This window comes from Equus asinus, chromosome 11 (assembly GCF_041296235.1).
Source record: "Equus asinus isolate D_3611 breed Donkey chromosome 11, EquAss-T2T_v2, whole genome shotgun sequence".
In the NCBI taxonomy this organism is placed as follows: domain Eukaryota; kingdom Metazoa; phylum Chordata; class Mammalia; order Perissodactyla; family Equidae; genus Equus; species Equus asinus.
The window spans coordinates 47,689,429-47,712,852 of NC_091800.1; the positions used below are offsets into that span (position 1 = coordinate 47,689,429).

Sequence of the window (23,424 nt, forward strand, 5' to 3'; positions counted from 1 at the left end):
TTGGCTCACTCTGCCCCAGCCCCACAGGCCGCCTTCCTGTTTCTCTCAGAGTAACAAGCAAAAATATTTCATAAAAGTAGCAACGTGGACAAGAGGATGAAGGAACATATGTTTTTATGTATATCCCAAATAAATCATTTATCAAAATAAAAGAATAATTCTATAATTTAATCAATGTAGGTACCCTCTACTCAGGCTTTAGGTTTGAGATTTGCCCAAAGATTGAGTATTCTTAAGTGTAAGGATCCTATTTTAATCTCCAGATTTCATCTCTATAAACGCCACTTACTAAAATATTAAAGTGGCTTCAAGTGTTATTTCAAATTTCTCTAAAGCCTAAAGTAAAATCATCGGAAAAGGTTTAATGATTTAAATGGCTTTCACTATGTTACAAACGTTCCACAATCTTTCTTAGTCCTCTTACAAATCATTATATCCTATTTTAATTTTATCATTCTTATATAAAAAAGGCATGAATAAAAAATGAAATTCTCTTTAATGTTTGAGAAAAATAATTGTTCTTGCACTGTGTGGCCTCTTCGTAAATGCTGTGTATATTATTTAATATGTACAAAAATGCTTATGAACTAGTTTAAGTTTGGTTTTCTTTTCTTCATGAAATGGACTTTGTTTTCTGATTTATAATGCTAGCAATGAAAAGAAAACATTTTTTGTAGCCAACTTGTTTTTAAATGCACCACTGATTTCTGTATTAGAGTGGTTTTGAAAAATTTATCTTTAATGAATGTATCTCATAGAACAAAGAGATGAGAGATGATACCCTATTAAGGTTTGCTTTCCATTGTCTTTTTAAATAAAGGATTTTTAGTAAAGTCTAAATCAATGTGATCCTCTCCGTCTTTAAAACAGGGTTCCTAGGACCAACTGTTAGCTCCATAGCAACACACTATTGTAGAACTTTCTCTCACCTTCCGGACAAACCATATATCAACAGATTATTAAAATAAATGATGCTAGAATTCCTAAGACCTAGCATAAACTTTTCATTTGTTGATTCAGCAAATACTTATTCAGTACTGGCTAAGTCAGGAACTTTGTGAACCAGAACTTCAAGTCTGGTTTTCTGAAAAATATAGTCATAAGGAAGGATATAAAAAGAAATAAACTGCAACTAAGCAAGAAAATAGTAGGTGAAAGTACTAAAAATAAGACACATTTAAGATGGGACATATTTAAGAAGAAAGAGCCAGTCATTCTGTGATGAGAGGGAACACCTTCCAGGCAGTGGAGAAGCAGAAAATGGCTGTGGTGGGGTAGTTCTACTCAGCAAGTAGACTGTGTCATCACTGACATGGTTTACAATTGCCAAGGTATAGCAACAATAAAAGCAGACCGACTTTGTGTCAGTTATATCATTGTCTTCAATTCTCTATAGACTATGCCTCCGCCTTCATTGCTTGCCCCTGAGAAAACTGTTCCTATCACCACCACCCTCTTCTCTTGGCGTGCCACCCTTCCCAGTCCCCAGAATCAGTGGTACAAATGTCCTGTAGAAGAATTAAACCTGACTCACTCAAAAAACAGAAAGAATATCGGTGTGCCTGTAGGATCCTGAGAGCTGGTAGGAAATGAGGTCAGAGGAATAGTCACTGGACAGTTGTAGGACCTTGTAGGATAGGGATATTAGGATTTTGTCCTAAGTGCATAAATCTTAAGTTTGAGATGAATTGTTTCATACTGCAAAAACTCTGCCTGGGTGCTAAATGGAAATTATTGCAGTGGTCAAGCATAAAAGTTAGAATAATAGATAGGAGGCTCTTTCAATAGTGCAAGAGAGAGATGGTGGCTTGTTTTAGGATGTGACTGTAGAGATGTTGAAAAAAAAGAACAGATTCAGAATATGGTTTGGAGTACAGTCAAAAGCACTTCCTAAGAAAATGAATGTTAAATGCAATGCAACGTGGAGAATTAAAAATGATTCTAGGATTTAGGCCTGAGCAACAAGATGGGTGGTAGTGATATTTACTGAGAATGGGAGAAAAAAAGTCTTGGGACTTTTTTTTTTTGGTGAGGAAGACTAGCCCTGAGCTAACATCTGTTGGCAATGTTCCTCCTTTTGCTTGAGGAAGATTGTCACTGAGCTAAGATCTGTGCGGATCTTCCTCTATTTTATGTGGGATGCTGCCACAGTGTGGCTTGACGAGTGGTGCTAGGTCTGCATCCAGGATCCAAACCTGCAAACCCTGGGCTGTTGAAACAGAGCAAGTATGCCACTAGGCCGGGTGCAAAAATGTCTTGGGACTTTGAAACCTTCCATTTTGGACATGTGAAGTTTTGAAGAGCTATTGGATATCCAATTAGAGAAGTCAAGTAGTTAATTAGGTTTTTAAATCTATCTTTTGGCAAATTTTAGGGTTAGAGATATAAAGTCAGAATTTATAATTGACTCATATAGTATTTAAAAGTATGGAAGTAAAGACTATTCTCTATGCAGAAAATATAGTGTCCTGGAGCATTGCAACAACAAAGAGTAGAAAGAATTAGTCATGAAGATTGAGTAAGAGGGACCAGATCAATTGTGTCAGATGTTGGTGAGATGAAAACAAGTGAGATACGGAAAAAAATGACAGCATGGAGGTTTGACTAGTTCAAAGAGCTGATTTTAGTGGATGAAGAGAGAATGATGATTATGAATAAGTAGCTGTAATAAGTACAAACAATGCTTACATATTTTGCTGGAAAAGGGAGCAGAGGATTGCAGCAGTTGGTAGAAAGGAATATGAGGAGTTCATTTTGTCTTGATATGTCTTAACACATTTCTGTAAGTTCATTGGAAAGATCCAATATAGAATAATATTGATAATATAAAATATGGAAGGGGCCATTGCAGTAGAGGAATTTCAGTGTCAAGAAAGGAGGGATATGAACCAAAAAAAAGTGGTGAGATGGACCCTTGATTAAAGCACAGAAACGATATATTGTAGCAAAAATAAAGGACTTGAGATTGGGTTCCAACTTCTCTACTCTCTTTACTTTACCAAAGAGAGTAATGTGCATAAGTATGAGTCTGTGCATGTGCCCTTCTTTTTTTCATGTTAATACCTCTTTGATTTGACTTGAAACGTGTTGAAATCAGAAGCTTCTGTATTTTCTTAGTGTTGCAACTTTGTGAATGTCACAGCGGGTTAAATGATTATGAATCTAAATAATGTTTAAGATAAATCTGTAAGATTTTAGGAGCAGATATTGTCTATTTCTGTTTTAAAAACAATTTTTAAGGTTTATTTTAGAGAAGAATAACGTTATTCCACAATTATTTTTTGACTCTTATAGTTTAGCTTTGTGGAGAGGACTCTCTCTTTGATGATGGCCTGGTGTAATCATTAATTAATCAGACAACAAGCTATCAGACAACAATCAGACAACAAATTCAGAACAAAAACAAAATGAAAAAGTAACAAAGACTAGTAATGGATTGTGTTAATATGTTTGATTAATGCTTCCTCTTTTGTAAGAGTTTTTCTTTTGTAAACATCAAATATGTAATACACTAACCAGTGAATCTTTATGCTGACAAACTTGGAGAACTGTTGGATTTTTCAGGGAGTAGTTCACCTACGCTTGCTTTGGGGAAGTAAAATTAAACAAAACATATAAATTACTTGAGTGAAATCTACTCTGTATATCTTACACTGTGATTTATGCATGCTCTTTGTCAATTAGCTTGCTTTTCATTAGGTTTTTTAGTTGCGGCTATAATTTTTATAGACAACAGAGTCTTGATGTCACTGGTGTCTGATCAACTGTCACATTTCCAGTGGCGTAAAAGGTTGAAGACCTCTCTTTTCTCATATTGCTATTACCACCATAAAGAATCTTTTGGAGTAAATTTATTACAGCTTTGCACAGAAAGAATTAATTACTGTAGAATAGAGGTGGCATCTGTTTCCATAAGTTAAACTCTCCAGTCTACTTGTTATTTTGTTATTTTGACTATTAGATTAAACCATATTCCGCTAAACCTAGGCAATATTTTGTTATCCATTGCAAGTTTTTTCCTCTCACATTTTGTTACAGAAAATAAATGTTCATAAGCATAAACACACACACACTGCTATATATTTCTCTTAAGAGTGAGTAGATATACTTGTTAGAAAGCTGTGAGAAATCTTTCTCCTTGTTGTCTCAAAAGAGATAAACAATACCAGTTCGAAGACATGAAGCAAAATTTATCTGTATATTTCCAATCTTTCAAATAGTCCCTGGTGGTGGTAAAACTGAATTTCCCTGAAGACCATTGGCTTGATTATATATAGGATTGTATTCTCTTGACTTGTAGAGCAGCATGCTTCTACTTTCTACTTTTGGCCCTAAGTTCTAGGCCCAACATTAGAAAATAATGCAGCAAAAGTACGTACTTATGTATACTTTTAAAATACATATATAATAAATATTTAAGGACCTATTACAAAGATACCTCTTATAACACCAGTTAAAACCAGCGGAAACTACACAAAAAGTTAAAGCATGTTCTTTATTGCATAGCAACATGTTCTTTTGCTGCATCTTTGAAAGACAAAATAAAGAAAACTGAGTAAATCAAATTTGAGCAGCCTCCTTGTAATATATATGTATATATACTTATGTTTATAATCATTCACTCTCTAAAATGAAATTTCCATTTTTTTCCAGTTCTGTAGAAATTTTTAAACCTCTGGCTCTGGGTATTGAGGAAAACCATGGAAACTACTATGCAAAATTCTATTTCTCATTCATTTAAAAAAATCATAGAAGTCATTCACCATTTCTTAGATTATAATTAAATTATGTATTTCTTTCATTTTGCCTTTTCCATTGGTCTACTCTATACCAAAGTCAATTGAATTTATTTCAGCATTAGCTATTAAATTTCAGTAGAGGATAAAATAGACATTGTTGCTTCTGAGTCTTTTTATGTCTTTACTTCTATTCTTTTCTGAAGCTCATTTTGTGTACTACTGTTCTCAACTGAAAGCCATATTCTAAACCAAATCCAACTAAATCCATAATGCAAACCAAAATTTACATCTTCATTATATTTTTCTATACCAAATTACCATAATTTATACTTCATTGTAACATATGTTAATTTATAAATAATGGAGAATATCAGAATAGATTTTCTCTAATGAACTTAAGAAATAACTAAACACAGATACACATAATAGGCCTTGTAAGAAAAATCATGAGAATGCAGTTTGTGAGAAATGATTAAACTGAAATCTGCCTAAATTAAGTTTGTCAGTTGGCTCCTGATTATAGAGAAGACTCTCACAGTAATCTAAATTTATTCTTTGGCCCTAATTAATCTTTTAACATATTTTCTTTGTTGACAGAGTGTCATATTTATTTTTCTTTTTTTTACTCTAAAATTTTTTCCATACCTTAACTAAATAGAAACATAGAAACTCATAGCTGTAAAAGTACTTATGAGTTAATTAATTTAACTTAATTTTGGAAGCATATATTTTCTGTATATTAATAGTTTTGTCTTAAACATCTCGAAATCTTCTTTGCCTTTTCTCCCTGCCTTGATCAGTACTTTGCTATGTTTCACTTAACAATATTATAAGTAGCTTACAACTGCTTTTCCAAATGTTGTGCTCTTACCCAAAATCTGTCATTTACATGTGTAGGAATTAGCTTACAAAAACACAAACTAAATTCTTCTCTCAAGTCTCCTTAGAAAAATGTTGGTAGTACTTTAAAATATAATACTGTGTTTTGTTACATGACAATTAAACATTATGTAGTTATATATTATAATATATGCAACATATTATATAAAACATTATATATTGCATGTAATTTATTACATATATAGTATAATTACACACACACAGACAGTATATATCCACAAATCACTTAAAAGTTATAAAAGACCTAGACATTAAGCACCATAAGAATTAAGGACAAAAATCTATATTTAATGGCTCTGTGGGTCAAGGAAAAAGTGTTTCTTGATCATAATAGTGGCTTCTCTTACGGACCCTAACATGCTTAGCAGCTTGAAAGTTCATATAAAAGGCTGGAAAATCCCAGATTCTATTAAACTCTTTTTAAACTCTGGTTGGACATTGAGGTAAATATGAAACCAACTGCAGAAATAAATTTTGCACTCATTTCCCCTGTGGAAGAGGAACCACATTAGTGTGAGATATGACTAGAGTAAAATCTGAGCTCTACAGCTTAATAGAAAGATGACTATTGTGCTGATTCTCTATTAGCTCATTTGTCAAATGGTAATAATATTTACTACATAGGGCTATTGTAGAAATTAAATGAGATAAGATGTATTATGTTTGGTAACTAAAGAAAGAAAGAAATGCATCTTAGTTCTTATTCCCTACTCTTCTTTCTTTCTCAGTGTTTTTATCAGAACCTTCATAATTGCTGTATTCAGGACATTTTAATGATCTTCCAGTTTAGAGAGCAAACAATGAAATAACGCAGACTCATAGTAGAAATTACTCTGTGTATGTTCATATCTGGCGAGCCCAGATTTGCAGGAAAACTGGAGTTTTCATTAATTCCATGACTTTTGAAAAATCACTTAACCTCTTTGAACCTGTTTTTCCCTCTTTATAATATAATTAATAATTCCTACCTTGCAGCTGTGTTTTTAAGATTAGAAATATTTTATGGAACATGCTTATAATGACATGTGGTTCGTTAATATTAGTTCTGGGAGTAATAGCCCCTCCTATATCCAAAGACATTTTATGAAAGGAAAATGTGTTTTACTCTTTCCTCCTGTACCTGTGTTGCTTGAAAGTATATACAAAATTATGCTTGTAGTGCTCCCAGTTTGAGAGATGAGGAATGGAGAATAGAGACATGCTGTATTTATGTCTATTGGACACAGTAATAAGAGTTAACTTAAAAGCATTTCTCTGGTTAGTTACACCAAAGGAAAATAATATTTTACTTTCTAATGTTAATAAATATTGTTTCACTAAGCAAGATGAAGCAGCTGAACCACTAAGAATTAAAAACCCATGTGTAATGTGTAGCCTTAGGAACAAATAAGCCAATAGAATGTACATCTCTGTTCTGACGTAACAGTTTAGATGAGATGTACAGTTAAGAGCATCTCCTATTTTTGATGACAGAAGAGTAGGGTAAGAGGGCATGAAGGAAAGGCATATCATGAAAAGATGGAGCCCTAGTCACATACCTGGTATGTGTCCTCCTATTTATGGAGATTTTTATGCACCAGTTTAACTCCAAGCTCCCCACATTTCAACAATCAGTTGAAATGAGTGGTCAGAGTCAAAGAGACCAGTTGCCACAGCATCTGTCATTGGCTAATGTCTACCTACATATTATTGGCTAATAATGATCATTGGCCATTTCTATCTTGAGAGAGGATCCCCAGGTTCTGAGAATATCTGGCAACAGAACTTAGGGTAGAAAATTCAGAAAAATCCAGTGCTTGGCTTCACCATTTATTCTTTGTCAAGTTACCTAAATGCATGTTTCCCTTCCTTTTGTAAGAGCGTGGTGTTAAGATAAGCTTGTATAATTTGTTTAGGCAGGACTTCATAAATTCTTTCTCTCTGCTTTTACTCTTGTATTCATTTGAGCAGCCAAATGAAACACAATTGTTACTTTATTTATAAAGCTTCATTCATTTCCCAATTTTAGTATAGTTTTTTTTAACTTTCCAATTTTAATATATGACCATAACTCTCATTTCTTCACTTGTTATTAACATGTCATAACTTGCTTATCATTCTCTCCTGATATTCTAACTTTCTTTCTTACCTTCTTAGTCATATATGCATTAGGGGAAGTGTTGATGGGGGTTTGGATCGAAAAGAAGGATCAGGTGAATGTTATAGGGCTCCCGCATCTCCCCATGCAAAATGTATGCACACACATTTGATTCTATCTTTTCACAGATCAGAGCCAATTTGAAGGTTCTTTTACTATAGCCTGAAAAGCCAGCAAGCCCAGGCTCACCATGTTGTGCATGCATAAGTTTACAACATTACTAATTTGTTTAAAGACACAAGACTCCAAATCAGGGAAAAATAGTTACTCTCCTTCTTACAAGCCAAGAGAATCTGGTGTTTTTATCAATTCACTTGTGTCCTACATAACTCATCGACAAAATGAAGTGGTTGGTTCACTTGGTGTCTGGATTCTCTGTAGCATCAATTATCAACGATTCCATAATTCCAATTACTAAATGCTATTACTTCCTAACTATATACCATTCAGCAATATGTCTTACCCCTCTGTAGAAGTTTGACATTCCATTCATTGAGCCTTAAAAAATACCCTAGGTTGGCCACAGAGTATGTATTTGCATCAGAGAATGATCATATTATTGTATATTCTGATAGATGATAGATAGATAGATAGATCTCAAAAGTAGGGAATTAATAACTGCAACATTTAAAAAATCTTCCAGATACTCTATTGAGATTAAGTACTTTACATATATTATCTAATTTGATCCTCACAAAACTTTTGTGTCGTAGTACAATTTTATTTGATAGACGAAGAAATTGAATATCAGAGAAATTAAGCGACATTCTCCTAGTCAAATGACCTTGAGTCCATAAGTGGCAGAGATGGGATTCAGATCCATGACTCGTCACCCATCATTTCTCCACCATCAAATTTACCTTAAAAAGAGTATTTGACTAAAAGTAAAAGCAGAAATGTGAGCAGATAATAATAAGTGGGTTGTGATGTTACTTTTAATATAAGGTTTTTCAGCACCTTGGAGCATATAAAACAGCATCATGTGTAATTACCTGTGGTGGAAGTAGTGGCAGTCGTATAAAGGCAAGAAGCATGCTCAAGTCATTGCATCTCCTCTGCATGTCATACTTGACCCACATCATCAGTGCATGGAAGATGGTTTCTTCATCAGGAACATTTACATCATCACTGGCCAGGAGTTTATGGAGCTCCTCAGCTGGAAGCAGTAAAAACTCTTGATTTCTTATAACTTCCATTATGTTTTCCTGTGGGCAGAAAACATGTTGGCATAAAGCCGGCTTCACTTTTATTTAGCTAGCAAAGCATCTCGGAAAGAAATGAGAAAAGTAGTCAATAACCTTTGTTCTCATTATAACGTAATCCTTGAGACTTAATCCTTCAGAAACTAGAAGCTGTTAAGATGAAAGCATTGTAATTGTAATTGAAGTGTAAATGTATCCCAGACAGCACAGATCTTGTAATAACTGGAGGATTATAATGTTGAGCTTTGTTATGCAGGCAGAATATACTAAGTGATTAAATGTTCAAGTTTCGAGTGGACTGCTATGTAAGATTTGGTGAATATGAAAAGAGTAGCATTTCAAATCTTTTAAAGCTTGACTATATATACATGAATCAGAAAGTGGGAATAAAATTATACAGAGAAATAAAACACTGTAAGTTGCATCATTGTTTATTCAGAAGGGAAAAAATAAGACAGGTAAGCTAAAGAAGTCACACAATCCCATATGTGCCCCCCTTTCATTATCTCTCATACCTCCCTCCCTTTGTGACAATTTCTCTGGCTTAATTCAGGTTTCCATTTATTTTCTTCCAGATTGCTGCCATAACCTCCTAGTTACTCTGCCTGACTCTAAACTGAGCTTCTCTAGTCTACCTCTATCATAATGCTACGATGATATTTCTAAAACATAAATGTGCTCATGGTATTACTCTGAAGTTTTCATTATGTTTTATTTGTTTATTTTTTTGGTCCCCCCCTTGTCTTTTGGTTCAAATCTCTTGGTTAAGCATTCTGTCTTCATGTTCTGACCTCTTCCTGACTTTAATACTTCATTTCCTACCTTATTTGCATTCCAATCACAAAAATTACTTACTTTGCTTTCAACTGGCCATGCTGTTTGACATGTCCTCCCTCACATGCTCCATGGCCTAAAATGAATTTTGCCCATCTTGTTTTCCTAATTTCTGTCATTTTTCCAGACTCAATGCAAAAACTACCTGTTATATATGGGCTTCTTGAGCCCTGTTTTCCCTCTTGTTTGATCTGGCTGCCCCATCCACTATACGTACACAGTGCATGTTATTTATATCTCCAAGACAGCAGTTAACAAATTGCAGCCTAATCTTTGGTGCACTTAAGGGTCTCCTTACAAAGTTTAAGCCCCTTGAGACAAAGACTTTGACATTTGACTATGCATATCTAAATACTGGAACATAGCAGGTGAATAGTATATATTCAGGATCTTTGTAGGGAAAAATAAAATTTTGGCAATAGTATGTAGAGCAACGCAATGTTTTTCAAGCACATTTGAAAAACTGTTTGTTAAAAACCTTCTCATATTTTAGCAGAAAGCCTTCTGCAGTTGATGCATAGTTAGAGAAGACAAAGGTCCGACTGTTTGGCTTCTCTTTTGTTCCACCTCCTCTCAGGTCTCCTGAGACAACTTCAAGGAAGATATAACTAAGGCTTCTTAGATCACAGTTTTAAAGCCACGGTTTTGATAGACATCTCAATAGAATGTTTATTTTAGGATAAAACCTGAAGTAGGGTGGCAGTAGACCTCTTCCCCAAAAGGCATTGAGACTATGCTAAAACAGAGTAGAATATTCAGCAAGTGCCCGTTGATCTGCAGGTCAGAGCAGATGCAAACCTGTTTTATGAGAGAGACCTGACCCATGTTATGAGTGTATCCTTGGAACTGAATCCCAAGCTTGAATTGTCTTCAGCTTTCACAACAGAATGTCAATTTTACTTTTTTTGAGATCATCTGTCATATTTATTTACCTTTAATTACCATCACAGAATAGTTGATTTCCTGGAAATTGTTTTGTCCCCTGTGCCTAATATAGTGCTGTCCAATACCTATTTACTGAATGAACCAATCGAGTGTTCTGAGATTTATTGTCACCAAATTTCTCTAAGGAGCCACAGTGAGATAAAGATGTTTTTTTGAAGAATCTTTGAAAGGCTTTTTTTTCCATCTGCTTTTCTATTTGTCATCTACTTTAATCAAAAATCTATGCCTGTACTAAACTACACACAGAATTGTATAGGTAGACCATCAGGATATAGGGAGGGGTACTATAAAAAAGCAGCTCTATGAAACTCTTAGGGTTGTCCATCATAAAGATACTGTTCAACACATATTTCACTATATTTTGCAGTGCCCTCTTTATAATGACCCTTGGGAGAAATTTCTTTCAGGTTTTAGTGGCAGGAATAATTGCACTTCTCCTGAGTAAATTGGTTTGCTTTTCTCATGGATGCTGTAAATTATGAAATTGATCAGATTTCTCTTTTAATTTGGCCTCTAGAAAACTTAGAGTCAAATTGAAATCTATCTGAGAGGAAGCTAGAGCCTTTTATAGTTTGATTTCTTTTTCAGACAGCTTTGACAATAGTTTCATTTAATAAAGCTACAGTAGATATTCTTTTTTTTCTTTTATTCCTGCATCTAGTTTAGAGCATATTCTTATGATTTTGTATCTTTGTAACTCATACTACATTCTTGGTTAACAAGCACAGTTGTTTATGAACACTGATATAAATAAACTGGACATTAGGAACTAGTATCAGATAGTACTGTACCCATCATACTGGCCCATACATTATGTTCTTTATTACCATTATTATTATTATTACTATGTATTTTGAAGTTCTGAAGTTCTCTTTGCTCTTTTTTTTCCTCCATTAAGTCTCCTTTTAATGATACCCTGCCTACTATTTTCCTATGTTTCTTTCCATGTAGATGCTGGAAATTAATTTAGTTTCATTATGTTTTATTCACCAAAGAAGAAAAAAAATACCAATTCAGCCTCTTTTCCTGACACAGCTTGTGCACCCCAGCTAACTCCTTGTCATCTGAGAAGATCAAGTAATAAGAGGCATCTAAACTCTTTGGCCTGTGTATCTTTTGTATGATACTTTTTTTTAAGTTTATTCAATCATTTACTCTACATAGATTTATTGGAAACCTAACATATAGTCCTGGATAATTATAGTGAAGAGAACAAAATGGATATGCATCAAAAAGCTTGCCACACATGGGCCACCTACAAAATGTGCAGTGGCTAGAAAATGACTGTTGTCAACTCTGTAGAGGCAAGTTTTTCAAACAGACCTAAAATATTAGGTAGGAATGTAAATTAGAAAATGGGAAATGGAAAGATATCTTATTTTGGCCAGGAGAAATCATATAAACAAGGACATAATAGAAGGTAATATAGTATGAAGTGCCATATTTGGTACGTCAACTTGATTGAGAATGAACACAGAAAAATTCTGGGAAATAACGTTGAAAGGGTCATTTAGACCACATAATGGCACAGATTTATTCTAAAACTTTGACAATCTCTCCATTAAATGGAAATATATGTATACATGCATCTTTTACACATAGATTGAAATATTTATTATAAAGAAAGATTTTAGAAGCAAATTTAAGTTGCCACTACGTAAGACACAATAATCCTTGTGAATTACGTAAAGACTAAATTCTACTATCTACTTTTGTTGCTTCGTAATATTTTAAAATAATTTTTATAGCTATAAAAATTTACAGCTTTGTCTTATTCTAAATAGAATTTTCTTACCATTTTTAAAAATTATTTCCTGAATTTGACATAAACATATTTTCTAATATTCATTTCTCCCTCTCTCTTAATTCTATTATTGTTTTTCCCTCATCTTATTATTGGTAATATATCAATAAGTAGTAATTCATTTGAAATTCCATTAGAAATTCATTTCTCTACATGATTTTAAAAGTTAGCTAACAATTGATGGTAATATCCTGTTAAGCAGAATATAAATAAATCTCTTCAATTATCGTATTTTAGTTATTGATTTAGTTTAAAATATGAATATTAGGCTGTAGTAAAATATTTTACTAATATTTAAATAACTTCACCATGAACTGTAACGCTGTTTACTTCATTAACAGCTACTACCAAAGCAACACATTGTACACTAGTGCGGTTGACTCAAGGAAACCTCTCTGTGGAAGGCTACTGAGTTAAGACCTATGTCTCACCATCTTGTACTTTATGACCAGCGGTGACAGGAACCTCCTAATCACTGTTTTAAGTGTTATGATGGGAATGTCATTCTTTTGCCAGACCACCACCAAATCCATGGCTTCATTCCAAATCACCAGAGGATATAGAATGTGTTTAACTGCCCATTTAAACTGTTACCGGTTAGAAAGATGAACACTTAGGTGGCTCATACTGTCAAATAAATGGAAAACTGAAAGGTAAGCCTGGGAATTGGCTACATGCTCTGGTTGAGGCTCATTATGGAAATATGAAAAATATAAACTTTTGGCCTAAGTCATAGAATTATAAAATATGATTCCTTAAGCATCCTTTGCAAGTAAGATTTGAGAGATTCTGATCTATGCATGATTTTACTATTGTCAGGAGCAAGTTTGAAACCTGCATCTCTGGACTTCTGAAGCAGAGTCTTTTCTGTTACATCATGTACTGGATTGAATAGCATCTCCCCAAACTTCATGTCCATTGGGAACCTCAGAATGTGACCTTATTTGGAAATAGGGTCATTGCAGATGTAATTAGTTAAGGCAAGATCATACTAGATTAGAGTAAGTCCTAATCCAATGACTGGTGTGCTTATAAGAAAGAAATTTGGAGGGACAGACACGCAGAGAGAAGTCCATGTGAAGACAGTGGTGACACAGAGAGAAGAAGGCCTTATGAAGGTGGAGGGGCAGAGACAAAAGTTATGCTGCTACAACCCAGTGAATGCCAAGGATTGCCAAGAACCACCAGAAGCTGGAAAAGGCAAGGAAGGATTCTTCCCTAGAAACTTCCGATAGAACATGGCCCTGCTGACATCTTGATTTCAGACTTTTAAGCTCCAGAATTGTAGGAGAATAAATTTCTGTTGTTTTAAGCTATTGAGTTTTTGGTACTTTGTTATGGCCACCTCAGGAAAATAATATGCATCATAAGAGGAATTAAAATAATAGATATGTTAAAAAACTTTCACATAAACCTACGAAAGTATGATAATTATTCCCAATCTTTTAAATGATAATTTCTAGTTTCTTTATTTTATAGAATGATGCCTTTAAGAAATATTAGATTTCCATGACCCAAAGAAGTGTTGGGGCCAGAAAAAATGTGGTCTAATCTCAGGATCAACACCCCTTTATATTTTTTCCTATTGCCTCTAGAATTTAAACTTTCTAAAAATGCAGGGTGGGGAAATGCACCTCTCTGAGTTATCAAGGGCTTCTTGGAAAACTTCACCTTAAAGGTGCTACACTGACATATTGCTGTCAAGACTCTAACCTTTTCAGGGTAAAACCAATTTTCCTAGGCTTTTGATTATTTGCCCTGCCTGAATTTTTAATTCCTGTTTCTAAGTTGCTGCTGAACACCACCTCAGAGTTCAAAGGGAACAGAGACTCATTAAGAGATAGTCACACCTTGTTATTGTAGAGACAAGAACGCTGAGGCTCAGAAGGGCTCATGTATGGTCATACTGTTAGTCAAGAGGAGGCTGGGATCAGGAGTTCAGCTTCTTGTCCTTAAATTTATGACACTCTCTATTACACTTCCTGGGCTAGCTATACTTTGGTTAATTTCCTTCTGGTTCTCCTCTGCCTCACTAGTTTGGACTGACTTTGACGTATGCAACATGCACGTACTCTGATTCTTGAGCGCTCACCTGGATCTTGTTTCTACTTCTTTCTTGATATATCTGGGTTCCATCATGTGGCATGGTGATTACAGGAATTGACTTAGGAGAGGTGGCCAGGATTTAGATACTCACTGGCTGTGTGACATTGGGAATTTGGGCCCCTTATTTGTAAATGAGGATAAAAATAATATCCACTGTAAAGCACTGTTGTGAAGATTAAATTAAATGTACTGTTCTTAGAGAAGTATCTGACACCCAGCAAGTTTATTTGAATGTTAGACTTTACTATTCTGCGTCTAACTCTACCCTTCACTTTAGCGTCCTCTTGCTAGCCGTATTGTTTACATTCACACTTCGTTATTATTTACATTTTCTTTCCTGATTATTCAGCCAATGCAATTTTATTGATTTTTATTCTTTTTTATGCTTAGCACGTACTAAGCATGCCAGGGATACAAAGACAAAAAAAAAAAAAAAAGAGAGGTTCTGGCCCCTAAGAAATTCACTTTCTAATGAGGGGGGACAATATGATGTTATAAGAGTAATACATTTTGTGATAAGAGAGAAAAATGAGGGATTTAATGGAGTCCAAGGGCTGAGACTACAAGTAGAAAAAAGGAGGCCCAGGAGGAGTTTTATTTAGGAGATATATGCCTTTTCTCTCCGGAACAACAATTCTCAAGACAAGAAAACATTTCTCATAGAATCATAGATTCGGAGAGTACTGAAGAAATGTTGATGTCATCTGGTTCAATTCTCGTATTATCACCTAGCAGGATTATAAAATGAGAATTTCTGCGACTTCACATAATCTCGAATAGCAAATGATCTTTGAAGTCACTTAATTTAATATATACCATATTTAGTTTTTCTGTGCAATGCTTACCCAGTGATTATTTTCACTGATGGGGAACCCATGACCCCATAAGAAAGCCCATATCATTGCTGAATAGCTGTCAGAAAATAGTCCTTATTTTGAAGTAAAATTTGCCTTCTTATAATTTTCTTACATTAATTGCAGGGAAATATCTTGTTATTCTATTGATCAGCTTTACAAATACTTGAAGATTAATCTTCTTTTTCACTTACGTGCTATGTTTCAAAGGTTAAAAGAACTACCATTCTTCAATCTCTATAAAGGATCTTAGTCTTCAAAACCATAAAAGGATGCTACAGTAGAAGATACAATTTTCACTGAATTTCCCTGAAATATTTTCTTTCTTTTCCTTACTTCTTCAGTAATGAAAACAAATTGTTTAAAAGTAAACATTTTCACAAACTCTCTGTTGCTTATTCACACACATCTTTTTATCTTTCCCAAGATATTTTCTTTTTTTTAAGATTTTATTTTTCCTTTTTCTCCCAAAGCTCCCCAGTACATAGTTGTATATTTTCAGTTGTGGGTCCTTCTAGTTGTGGCATGTGGGATGCCGCCTCAGCATGGCTTGATGAGCAGTGCCATGTCTGCACCCTGGATTTGAACTGGCGAAACCCTGGGCTGCTGAAGCGGAGCACGGGAACTTCACCACTGAGCCACGGGGCCGGCCCCAGACATTTTCTAAATAAAGGCAGGAAAAACAAATATGAAGCAATCACTGTATAGAAACCTCATCATACTGATAATCCAGCTGTACAATTCCATGTGAGGTTTAATACAGGCAGTACACAAAATGGGTATCGCGTGTGTTTTGATATCATATGTATATATATCTTCTTCTGAGTTTTCCTCAGCTACAGAAGAACAACTTAGGTTCAAATCTGCCAGACAAAAGTGAATGACTGCCAGTATTCTTTATTAATTCTTCACCATTCACTAAGTGTAGTTACTTGATTGGTAGAAACTTTTTTCTTTCAAAATATTAGAGTATACGCTTTAAAAAGAAGCGTTTTATAATATCATAAAACTGTATCCAGTACCAGAAATAATATCTGATGATCATCTTTCAAGATTTTCATATGCGAGGAAAGATAATTTTGTTATTTTAGGTGCCTTAAAAAATATATGAGTCTATGACTGGAAGAGTTTTCTGAGAAAATGTTGCTAAAGAGTTAAGATGAGTTAGAAATTATAGTGGAAAGATTTCTTATTATTTTTCAGTGAAAAGGTTTGGAAAAACATCCCAATTCTAATACTTCCTGTGCATGACTCCCCAGTAAAGTCACTTTACTCTAAGCTATCATCTCCTCATCTTGAAAATGGGCTCTATAACAACACTTAGCCTACAAACTTTTTCTGATTTGTTTTCAAGCACAACTGAGGTTAGAAAAAAATAATTCCTACACTTTACAGTGTTATTCAAAGAATATGCAATTATGTTGGGGCAGTTCTTTAAGCCTTGTCATAATTTCATCTGCTTCTGACACTGGAGATGTATTTTTCCAAAGTTTTAAGACGTGATACATATTATCTACTAATGTAGGAAAGGAGCACACAAAAATCATTTATGCCATTTGCTACCAAGAAAAATGGCTGGTCAGGTAAATAGTTCTACTTCCATTTTTTGGTTTAACAGAAAATTAACTATTCTCAAACATGTAATTGCCTTGCAAACTGTGTAACACTATGCATGTGTAAATTATCAGTCATAGTAGTAGTATTGATTTTTATAATTATTAATATTAGGCACACTTTCTCCTCTCTAGAGCCCAAACCTATCCCTTCCCCCTTCCTTCATAAGTTGTTCCACATCAGCATTTGCCAGGCTTCTTTTAGGTGTCTTTTAGAAATCATTGAGAATGGCAGCAGCTGGAAAAGTTAGGAGGAAAGTGAAAACCTCTGCACAGTCTTTATGAAAGCCACATGTTTGTGCCAGCCCCTGGGAGAAATGGTATCAGTGCCAATGAAATCAAGCGATGATAGCATAACTCGATATTCAAAGCTGTTTCTTTTCATTACAGCAAAGAGTCTGAGACACCTGACCACATGCACTTTTTCTTAAAGGAGTTACAAACCTTGATGGAAGCACAAAAATAACGATCCTCCACAACTTTATGAGAAAAAGAAGATTTTAATGCAAGATAATATTTCTGTCTTCCCTGTAGAAAATTGACTTTTAGAATCTACTTTGATGTGTAAAAATGTATATTTTATCAGGTAGCGCTCATTCTGTACTCACAGGAAATTGTAAGACAGTTTATCCCTTATGTTAACAGAAAACAATTTTTTTTCAGAACCAAAAGGATTGTTTTGTTAACCTAGATTTATATAGTCTTTTGTTCTTAAGCTTGTAAGCATAAGTGATATGTCAGGGAAGTCCGTATATGCATGATCTGAAAAAGCCAGACAGCTGGGGTAAAGAGGATGTGTAGAAAAGAAAGGAGGAGTGACTATGGAAGTTGCTTAGGTAACCACATTGATTATTTTGCAGTAAAAAACAGCATTAGCATTCTCCAACAAAGAATACCTTACAACTTTACGATCTTAAACGCTAAACGGTCTCTAAAGAAGCATGTACAATTTTAATTATAATTTTGCATTCACTTATTGTTTAATAAAAGGATTTAGACTATTTCTTTTCTGGGGTGGACTAATTTACTACTTACTTACAACCAATGTTAAAAAACCACAGCACAGTATATTCTCTTGTATTTAACCTATTTTAAAACTTTTTCAACAGCAGACATAATTTTAATCAATGTCAAAAAAATCAAGGAAAAATTAAAAGCAAGCTATAAAAATTCTTCACCCTAAAAAACCGTAAAATTGAAATTAATTAATAAAAGAGTGTATTTTGCTTTTTTGTAAAACAATTGGAACAAAGAGGGATAATCCTCTTAATACTTATACAAATATGTAATGACTATTTCTTGAGTTTGCCACATAATAATTTTGTGCATATCATTAATTTATCTCTCAGCAAATAAAAGAACCTTTAGCTACATCACAACATATATTGTTAGATACAACACATTAAATATGACAGTTGGTACCAAGCATAATTACATGGAACATTGTTATACTTTATAAATAAGATGCAGTAGAAAGAAACAGGGATTATTGTGAGAAAATAAAAGTTCCTACCTCACACAGGCCATGTACATTGCCATTCCAGAGAGTTTCATTTGAAAATGGCTATTTGTTATTTCTAAAAATATGCTGAATACATATTTTTACACAATAAATCTCTTAAATAACTATTTTTTATGGCTATTGAATGTAAAAAGAATGATTAGTTTGTATATTTGTTTCCTATCACTTCTGTAACAAGTCACCACAAATTTTGTGGCTTAAAAAAATCTCCATTTAGGGATCAGCTCTGTGGCCGAGTGGTTAAGTTCACACACTCCACTTCTGCAGCCCACGGTTTTGCTGGTTCGCATCCTGGGCGTGGACCTAGCACTGCTCATCAGGCCATGCTGAGGCAGCACCCCACATAGCATGACCAGAAGCAACTACAACTAGAATATACAACTCTGCACTGGGAGGCTTTTGGGAGAAGGAAAAAAACAAATTGGCAACACATGTTAGGTTAAGGCCAATCTCCAAAAAAACCCCACAACAACCTCTATTTATTATCTCATAGTTCTGGAGGTCAGAAGTTCAGGTAAAATGTGGCTTAGCTGGATTTCTGCTCCAACTTCCATAAGGTCAAAATTAAAATATTGGCAAACCTCTTTCATTTTGGGGGTATTTGAGAATGAATCTGTTTTGAGGCTCATTCAGATTGTTGGGATAATTCTGTTCTATGTGGTTGTTGGACTGAGGTCCCATTTCCTTGTTGGCCATTGGCTGAAGGTCATTCTCAGCTTCCTGCATTACTTAGCTTGTCCCCCTGCCTCCATCTTTAAATACAGTCATGTGTGGCTTAATGACGGATATACTTTCTGAGAGAGGTGTCAGTTAGGTGATTTTGTCATTGTGCAAACATCATAGAGTATATACTTACACAAACCTATGTGGTATAACCTGCTACACACCTAGGCTAATGGTACTAATCTTATGGGACCACCATCATATATGCCGTCTGTCATTGACTGAAACATCGTTATGTGGCCTGTGACTATATAGCAAAGGCAGGTTGAATCCTTTCCCCTCAAATCCCTCCTTCCACCCCTTCCACCTCATCACTCCTCTTTGCTAGTCTGCCACATCTCTCTCAATGACTCTTCTGGCTTCCTCTTCTGCATTTAGGCACTCATGTCATTACACTTAAATAATCCCAGGTAATCACTATGTCTTAAAGTTGGTTGATTAGTCACCTCAATTCCATCTGTAAAGTGCCTTCACAGCAATACCTTTGATTGAATAACCAGGGCATTTTAGCAGAGAGAGGAATCTTTAGAATTTTGCCTACCACAGTTTGCCTGACTTTCAAGTTTATCAATTTTTCATACTTGTTATTCAGAAACTTGATGGGTAAAGGTGATGGATGAAGCATAATTCTCACCAAGTTTGTCATTCAACTAAAATTTATCACACATCTAAATATACTAAGCACTCTATTAGGGAATGTACATATAAAGATGAAAAGACATAGCCCTACCCTCAAGGAGCTCAAAATATTTTTGAGGCTTTTTATAACTGAAGGAATGAGAAGGCAAATTTGATTATTTGATCAATAGAATACTAATATTATCTAGTCAAGTTTAAGTCCCTCAGAAATGATGCTCCATTGATAATTAACTTATTTAGAATCAAACAATAAGATATTACTTTAAAAATTGTTCACAGAAACCTTTTCGTTCAGGGGGACCACTGGTCCTTCTCTCTGGTTAGTCCCCCAACTCCCTGGTCAACCTCACCTGTGGGTAAAATTAGAATCCGCAACTGTCTTGACTGGTGACTGACAAATTCCTCGGCATGGAAAAAGGAGTCACGGACAAATCAGCAAAGACCAGGGAGCAGAAAGAGCAGCGTAAGAGTGGTAAGTGGGCGCCCTCTCCTGGGCAACCTGGGAAAGGGCTTTCTTCAAGAGATCTAGTCTGGTTATTCCATGACATGGCCTCAAAGGAGGAGACTGAAGTGCTCCCAACCAAAGACCTCATGGCCAGGTGGCCCAACAGAATCTGCTTCATGATGGCCCCCATGAATGACACAAGCACTATCCCTTCCTCTCTTCCCAATGAGTCTGGAGTTGAAATGGGGAGACCTGACAACTTTTACAAGGACCTCCAGGCTGGTTTTCAAAAATGAACAAGACTCAGGTTATGATGAGGTTCCTTTCTCCCCAGAGGGGAGCAGAGGCTCTATGTTAAGCTGATAGTTTAATGGGGAGATGAGAGGAATACACTTCTTAGGCCTTTTGGATACCAGGGCACAGGTGACTTTGAAACCTGCAATACCTAGCACCAGGAGAGGGGAAACAAACAATGCTCTTTGGTTTGAGTCTGATACCACAACCAATGGGACCCTTGCTCAGGACAGGCTATGAGTGGGTCCTTTTGGGCCCCTACAACTTTGATTGTTATGGTCCTCACTACTAAATGTACTATATGTGTGGGTGTATTCTCTATGTGTACTCCTGTTCATCTTCACCCCCAATCCCTAATGGGAATTGCTTTAGTTAGGGCTCTGTTAGTGGGGCATGTTGAAGACTATAAACCAATCCAACTACCAGTGCCTAGTGCCATTGTCTCCCTAAAGCAATATCAGCTGCATGAGGTTGTGGGAGAAGTTAACTACCCTTACTGTTGAGCTTAAGGAAACCAAAGTAGTCTGCAAGACTATTTCTCCATTCAATAGCCATGTCTAGCCTGTATGCAAGGCCTCAAGACTCACCGTTGGTTGTAGGTGGCTCAATGCTGCCTTTAGCACCAGCAGTACCTCACATGGTGAAAGTCACAGAAGCTATTGCCTAAGCTGAAGGAACATGGTATGCAGTAATTGATATTGAAAGTGCCACTTGGATGATCAGGTTCAATTTACCTTTATGTGGAATGGGTTGCAAGACAACTTTAAAGTCTTTCCACAAGGCTACCTAAATTTCCTGGATACCTCCATCTGTTGGTAGGTCATGATCTAAAAAAATTTTTGCTCTGAGATGGAGAACTAGCTTTCCACTATATTGATGACATCCTCCTGGTAGGCTGAGACAAAGGCACTACTCAACAAGAACTGGAAGCCTTGTTGACCCACATGTGGCAAAATGGCTGAACCATTAACCCAGATGAGTTACAAGGATTTACAACACAAGTAAAACACCTGGGTGAAATCAGGTAAGAGACATAATACCTCATTCCCCAGGAGAGGATTGCCAAGCTTTTGATCCTTCTGCCCTGGAGGCCCAGCGATTGGTGGGCCTATTGGGCTCCTAGGGCTCTCACAATCACCATGAAGGAATTCAGATGGTACCTATATACTGGGTTACCAGAAAGGCCACTGCCTTTGAGTAGGGCCCTGACTAGTAGGACACACTGGAGGCTCTATTTTGGGCCACATAGTCAGTGCTTTCCCTAGGCCCCACAATCCACCTTTGATGTTAGACTTACAGATCTCAGCAACCTCTCAGTTTGCCAGTTGGAGCCTATTGCCAACTGGAAATTGCCATAGGCCAGTGGCACTGATTGGGCTTTTGAATCCGTAAGCTCCTAGAGTCAGCTGAAAGGTAAACGTCCTTTGAGAGTTAATTATTGGTCTCAGGAGTGCCCCTCTCCTTCCCAGTTTTATCAAGAGTGGAGCTGCTGTCGCCAATGGCCCACTGGGGACTCAGAGAGAGAGAGACCTCCTGGACCATCAGGAGCCTTGGCTGACGCACTATTATCCGCTTTGACTCTAAGACTTCCCACTCCCAGCCCTTCCCCACTCCTTCTTTTCAACCCAGTCTTCCATAAAGTAACAGGCGTCTTCTGCTCAAGGCATCTTGGCAGTGAAATGAGTTCCCTCCCCAGCACTGATCTAGCTGAGCCTCACCTCGTGCCATTCCGTGGGGAAAAGTGGGATACTGGGGAGCCAGCACCACTTTTTGTCTCTTGCTTGCACTGTCACAGCAAGTGAATAAAGGCTTGCTTGTTACTTTCAGTTTGGCTCATTATCCTAATTGGACACCTTGACATCCAGTTGTTTGATACTGGGTTTACAGTCTCCCACAAATCCAATGTTTCTCATTTATAATTTAGTCTCTTTATTTTCTTTTAATCCGCTTTAGCTACTATGTATAAGGAGACCAGCCATAAACAGAACTCGGAATCCCGTGACCACTCTTATAATAGGTCTAGTTTATGCAATATAACACATTTTATGAAAACATTATATATGTTTCTATCAAGCATTTTTATATAAAGGACCACATTTTCTCTACTTCACATGCCCTAGAGCTCTTAATACACAATGGTGAATTTAGGTCTTTCCTCAATAATTACCTATAACTTTACTGTTATTGCAAATTAAAAAATAATTGCAACCCAAGTGGTCATATTAGGAATTTGCAGCAATGTAGAATGCTTTTTGTTGAAGTGCTACATCTAAACATATTACCATTGACCTTCTAGTAATTTTTATCAGATTCCATTAAAATTCAGTGTAATACCTGGGTATTATACCAGATAAGGAAAAAGAGAAGGAGACAGAAAGAAGGAGAGAGTGTAACTTATCATAGGCTAGTAAATAAGGGATTAAATTTACATATATTATAATATCTAATCTCTACAGGTGAAGAAACTGAAACTAACTGGGTGAAAGTGAAGTGTTGAAGGCCCTACAATTATAATTAGTAGATAAATGAATAAAAATCTGTCTATCTGGTTTCAAAAAACCCCCCATAACTGACAGGGAAAGAATGGGATCCTGTCAACTGAGATAAGGATATTGGGAGGCAAGGCTGAAAATCCTGGGCCCCAAATTCCTTCAGACTCTTCGTTCT

At 35.7% G+C, this 23,424-nt stretch overlaps 1 protein-coding gene across 2 annotated transcripts in view; it reads right to left on the reverse strand.

Moving 5' to 3' along the window:
• Nucleotides 1-23,424, reverse strand: part of KLHL1 (kelch like family member 1) — a 334,991-nt gene that overhangs the window by 115,411 nt on the left and 196,156 nt on the right. For both annotated transcript variants that reach the window (XM_014860009.3, XM_070480883.1), the window contains exon 5: nt 8,769-8,981. In XM_014860009.3, the coding sequence (XP_014715495.2) occupies nt 8,769-8,981 (213 nt within the window). The remainder of the gene's footprint in view (nt 1-8,768; nt 8,982-23,424) is intronic.